Below are 5,767 nucleotides of genomic sequence, written 5' to 3'. Positions count from 1 at the left end.
TTCTGAAAAAGTCAAATCACATTCTCCTATAAGCGCAAGAGATGTAAAATGCGGACAAATAAAAACTCATCCATTGCCTCAAAAGTGGGTAAATATTCACAAGGTATCCTGTGCTAACATGCGTAACACTATATTAGTCTATATACACTTTCAACTGCAAATTAAGGGTAAGAAGCAATCAAAACTCAACACCACTGTTTATCTGAACGGAGAAAGAAGGTCTACCGACAGTGGAGAGTGGCGCATCCACTCTGAGAACTACTCCTGAGCTTCCAACATTCCCATTCCACTTAGATCTCCCAATCTGCATAAAACCCAGGAAGAGATTAACACGAAAGGAGAGACTACATTTGAGGTTCCATTTCTGGAGCAATATAATTCATCCGTTTTAGTGCATTTATCTTCTTCCTCACAACATGCATTATCACACGTAGCTAAGGCACAAAGAACACAGGAGTATGTGTGCAGTCCAGTGTGTTCATCTTTCAATGTTAATTGCTAACTCCAATCAATTTGCACTTCCGCAAATGTTCAAAATACCAAAGGGCACAAGATGAGATTTCATGAAATTCCCTCAAAACATCTGGTTAAAAAGAATAAATTCAGGTCCATAAGAGGGAAAAACTCACAGATACGGATGCAAAGGCCGAAGGATGTGCTGTACATGCACAACCACATATTAAACTTAGCTGCTCCTTCACCGAATGAATGACTTCTGCGTGCAAACCTGGAGTGCTTCCACCAAAAGTAGGGCACATACTGGCCATGGCAAGATACAAGAGTGTAAGCACCTAGTCATGAATAGATCAAAGAGGATTCTTGTCTAGTGACACTCAAGAAGAGAAAAGTCAGTGACCAACAGATGCTTCCTATGTTAAAGGTGGCAGAATTGGTGAGTTGTTCTCCATAGGATTTTTCAGAGTTATGAGATCAACAGACAACTAATTTTTACACATTATGCATCAACAGCTCGCTTATGTATAGAGATGAAGCAGCAGATAACATTACGTAAATATCAAATCACAGTAAATAACTAATCAAATTAAGTGTGCCTTTCTAGAGCGCTGTTTTTCCTCCATATGTCATCATGAAACTGGGTTGAGAAGACTCTACGAATATGTTTTGTGCAAAGAAATGGAAGGAGTTGAAATGGAAAAAGTTAAGGAAGAGTATGCATGGAGCAACGCAGAAACATAAAAGACTCCTTGGGATTTAATGCCTAAATTGATAATAATTGAAGAATGTAAGACTCAAACAAGAAATCCTCCTCTGGTACAAAAGTGGTAATCTCACCTGAGCTGAATGGTTGGCTTGTACATGATTCCAGATCTTTGCCAAGCCAAGGATTGCGCAAGACCCAAACTAAAGGATTTATCAGGCCATTGAACCATTGGGGTGAAACGTGTGCCCCATTTGTTCTGTCATTCCAAGAAATGTATCATGAACAACAAAAGACATGTGAATCCATGGTGAAGGCAGTTCAACCACAAAAATGAGAAACAACTGCAACCACCATAAACAGCTGTAAATATTCTTCTTTATTTTTTTTTTTACAAATACGCACCTTACAAGAGTAGCTGAATCTCATCTCTCCTGGGTATTGACCCTCAGCCTGAAGAAGTCCGCCGCAAACAGGTACAAAAGCACTTGTTGTCAGCCCCTCACCAGATACATAGGTGAGCTTGCCATTCGGAAATTGCAAATCCAAGAATGACTGCACCAGGAGATGGCAGTGAGAGAGTCGAATTAGCCACACTAAAATGCATATATACTGCATGCATGTGTGTGTGTATGTATGTATGTATGTATGTATGTATGTATGTTATGTATGTACGTACGTATGTATGTATGTGTGTGTATATACATATATGTTAAAAAGTCATAACATTTAATATGTACACATCTGAGAAAGAGAGTGGAAGGTGGAGGGAGAGTGCTTGTAGACAAATAGATATGTTCTTGGCATCATGATCCTGTATGATTACCCAATGTACCGGGCATACTCCATTTAAGCCTTAAAACAGTCCAAAGAATATAATATGTACACCCAACTTTCGAAAACCAACCAAAATGGTCCTCAAACACATTGAAGGATGAAAACCATAGACTTCCTAAAAAGCAAACCCGTTTTCTGGGGTAATACCCATTGTTTGAACAAGTAATAAACTTACACAAGCCAGAGGATTAAGGCAGAGCATTGACATCAAGAGCCACCTCCGATGCTTCGACCAAACAGCTGGACAAAGGGAATGGATCCCATTCTAACAATGAAAAAAATGACAGATGAGAACAGATAATTAAAGAATAAAAGAATTGACTGCTTGACAGTTGACAATAGCAGAGAAAAACATGGCATCCCAGGATATCTCAACCTCTGTCGATTTCAAACTATATAACATATACACAGAGAACAACAGGACATAACTTCCTGCACTCCGAATTACATTTGAACACATCCAAATTGGGAAAATTCCATCAGACTACTACCTCAGAAATTTCAAGTTACTATGATACAGAAGAATTTTACGTTCTTCTTAATGAATTTCTAAGTAGAATATCCTGGATCTGGAAAAATAGAAATATTAAAACATTTGGTACCAACCTCTGCTATTTTATAAAATACTGGCAAAAATCAGGGCTCTTATGTAACTATGTCAGTATAAGGCACTAAATTCTCAGGGGTTTACATCATATTGCAGCCAACAATTTTGACTACAAAAATGCCACATTGCAGTCAAAGCACATTTGCAAAGTACATCTTAATCCAACATCTTTTTGAATAAACAACAAAAGTTGCCTTAACTGGATAAATACCAGGAAAAACATCCTGACAAACTTTTATTTTAGTTTTGTCAGTAGCATTTGAGCAAATGGTCAATTCTCGAGGCCTGTGACGACACTTTTCCTTGTTTTTTTTTCTTTTACATGGTGGGACATGGTAAACTGCAATAGAGTCCTACTCATACCTTTCTATCATAACCATACCAAAGCAAGTGTTGCTTTGATAAATGAATGGGCAGGAGTAGTGTAGAATCACGAACAAAAAGTACTGGTCCAAGCTGTACAAGGAAAAGAGATGAACTGTCACTCCCTGATGTGGAACTCCCCTGTGAAGCCTCCACTCTCCACAAATCCCCCCGTGCAACTAAAGAACTCTCTACATCTCGCGTCCGGCTATCATAAGTTGATGTAATATTCACTGTTCCCTGCATTCAAGTAAGTTTGATGTATGTGTAAGTGCCTCAAAACATGTAATCTGAGGTCTAATCTAGCTAGACACAGGTATATAACATTCGCCATGACCACTGGATAGACATGATTTTCTGGCCTTACCAAATTCTTAGCATTAGAACAACCCACACGGATTAGAGTTTCATTATTCAGTTGCCAGAGTCTTGCTTGGACACAAGCTCGATCCTTTTATATCATTCTTCTTACTTCTCCCAATTACATAAATCTTCTGCAGGTACTAACACTAGCTTAACACAATAATTACATACCCAAACTCGTTCATCCAACATTAATTACACCATGATATTTGTCAACTCATCTTCATGAAACTCAGATAAAAGTGCCACTTCTAAGACTTCCCGGAAAGTCCAATAGTTGCTATAATACAAATCTTATTTGCCAGAAGGGGAGATGTTAACAGCAAGTGCCAATAGGAAGTCCACCATAGTCACAAGGTTCAAAACGAAAGGCAATGAAGGAAATTTCAAAGATACAGAAAAGGAAATGCTTTCACAACTTTCAAACATAACAAGAGCTGCTTGACATTCTAGTGCGGGATTTGGAAGAATCTATTTATTGAAGGAAAGGGAGACAGCTGATTAGACGAATGCATGTATCCCCAAAGTCTCTTTCACAGACTGGTAAAATGTAAAAATTTAGGATAACCAACAATCAAACTACAGCAGTTCACAGCAACCAGCATATTTACTATTTTTGCATCTCACGGCAACCAGCATAAACCTAGTTTAGCATCTCTCAGAAACCAAAAAGCAAAGAAATTTTAGCATCTCACAGCAACCAACAAATCAATCGAGGCTTATAAAGAGGAAGAAAAGGGATGAAAGCGCTGCTGACATTGCTACTTTCTTTAAGTCATGCAGCCAAAACATAATATGACAACCTATCTCCGACAACACAATCCTTTTCACTTGTCTCGCCCTCCTTTCCACAGCAAAGATATCTGAAATTTCCTTTACTGGAGGTGTTCTCGAAAAAACATGGTAACACCATCCCTACTAAATACCATGAACATGAACAGATTAATACAGATTCAATATCACGTATAGTTGAGCGAAAAAATAACCTGAGGTCTACCAAGATGCCCTGCAGCTCTGAGATTATTAAAACCAGTGACTTCCTCATCTGCCGATCCCTCAACTCCCCCATCATTCTCTGCAAACCCGAAATCCCTCAAGCGTTCGCTCAATGCGCCCACCTCTTCATGCAAACCAACACTCAAATCACCTCTCTCCCTTCTCATCCCCAAATCCGCACGAATCGAGGCCGCAGACGCATGGTCTTCCTGTCGGAAGGGCACCGGCAAGCTCAGGAAAAACTGCTGCAAGAACCCGTTCAAGCAGTTCCCGAAATCCAACCCGGCTTGCCCGATCCTATTCCCGATGTCGAAAATCGCGGAAACGCCCTCGATTCCGGGAGAATTGAACTTCTCCGTCGCCGACTTGAAGTCGGCCATCACGAAACTCTGCGGGGGCAGTATCTCGAGGTCGAAGAGCTTGGCCTGCCGGGGGTTCGGCCACGGGAACGAGGGCGGCGTCATGTGGGATTGGATGAGGCCCGTGACGCCCTGCGCGAGGCGGTCGGCCAGGTCCTGACCGTGCCGCTGCACCTCCTCCCATGCTTCGAACGATCTCTCCACGGACATCTACCGAAGAGATTGAAGCAAACCGCGATCGATCAGAAAACCGATGACGTTCTCTACGCTGAAACCGACGGTTCCGATCAGCGACTTAGGGCTCTCGCTCCGACCGAGCGAACCGCGAATTCTACCGCCCCGATGATGTCCTCTGCGCTGAAACGACGGTCCCGATCAGCGCGAGCTTGAAGGCGGAGATGGATGGGCGCCGCCGGCCGATGGTGATCACGCGGTCTCCGTCGCCGCCGCGTTGATGGATGGGTAGGAGGGTGAGCGGTATACCTGTGGCTCCGAGGGGGGGGAGGCGGTGGTTGGATGGGGGAGATATTATGTGAAGGGCGTTTCGCTCGGGTCACGCGCCCGTCACGCGGAGCTTCGTCACCGCCGACCGGGGGGACCGGTTCGTTTTTGTTGCTTCGTTTTGCTTTATCTTGTTAGCGGAAGTAGTTTCCATACTTGAAGCCTGGTCCAGTGATCGTACGAGTTTCCTTTTTCGTGTAAAATTGATTGACAGGGTGAAAGCAAAATATAACTGTACTTTCTTTTCTTCTTGATCATTTAACAGGTTGTTATTTATCACGCCGCAAGTTCGTGGCCCTTCTTTTTTATGTAGAAAAGAAATAAATCCGCAATATCAATGACAAAAGCATGTACGGTGCGTCCAAGCATGTTTTGAAGAAATGACTTTGCATTTGGACAAAGAATGCGTTTGAAAAGACCTTTGGGGAAATTTTTTGAGGAAATGCAAAAGACCCTTAGGTGAAATTCAAAATGCAAGTTATGTTTGGTAAATTATATTGTAAAAGTAAGTAGTTTTGAGTAAAATAGTGTTTGAAAAAAAGAAGAGTTGGCCAGTCAAGAACAAGTAGTCACCTAAGGAGC

At 41.8% G+C, this 5,767-nt stretch overlaps 1 protein-coding gene across 1 annotated transcript; it reads right to left on the bottom strand.

Annotated features, from left to right (window-relative positions):
• Window positions 1-5,199, bottom strand: LOC104448575. Its single transcript, XM_010062429.3, has 7 exons — window positions 4,316-5,199; window positions 2,967-3,206; window positions 2,172-2,261; window positions 1,565-1,714; window positions 1,294-1,418; window positions 630-759; window positions 1-304 (listed from the first exon to the last, which is right to left on the bottom strand). The coding sequence occupies exons 1-7, from the start codon at window positions 4,892-4,894 to the stop codon at window positions 179-181; spliced, it is 1,440 nt and encodes a 479-aa protein (XP_010060731.1). The 5' UTR covers window positions 4,895-5,199; the 3' UTR covers window positions 1-178.
• Between the last annotated feature and the right edge of the window lie 568 nt (window positions 5,200-5,767).

The sequence above is a fragment of the Eucalyptus grandis genome, chromosome 6, assembly GCF_016545825.1.
Source record: "Eucalyptus grandis isolate ANBG69807.140 chromosome 6, ASM1654582v1, whole genome shotgun sequence".
Taxonomy (NCBI): domain Eukaryota; kingdom Viridiplantae; phylum Streptophyta; class Magnoliopsida; order Myrtales; family Myrtaceae; genus Eucalyptus; species Eucalyptus grandis.
This window is presented reverse-complemented; position numbering and strand designations above follow the sequence as displayed.

Coding starts and splice junctions, on each gene's coding strand:
- LOC104448575 (XM_010062429.3), bottom strand. CDS start 4,894: ATGTCCGTGGAGAGATCGTTCGAAGCATGGGAGGAGGTGCAGCGGCAC. Junction 2,262..2,966: donor GGTATGGTTATGATAGAAAG/GTATGAGTAGGA, acceptor TTTCATTGTTAG/AATGGGATCCATTCCCTTTG. Junction 1,419..1,564: donor GATTCAGCTACTCTTGTAAG/GTGCGTATTTGT, acceptor TTGGAATGACAG/AACAAATGGGGCACACGTTT.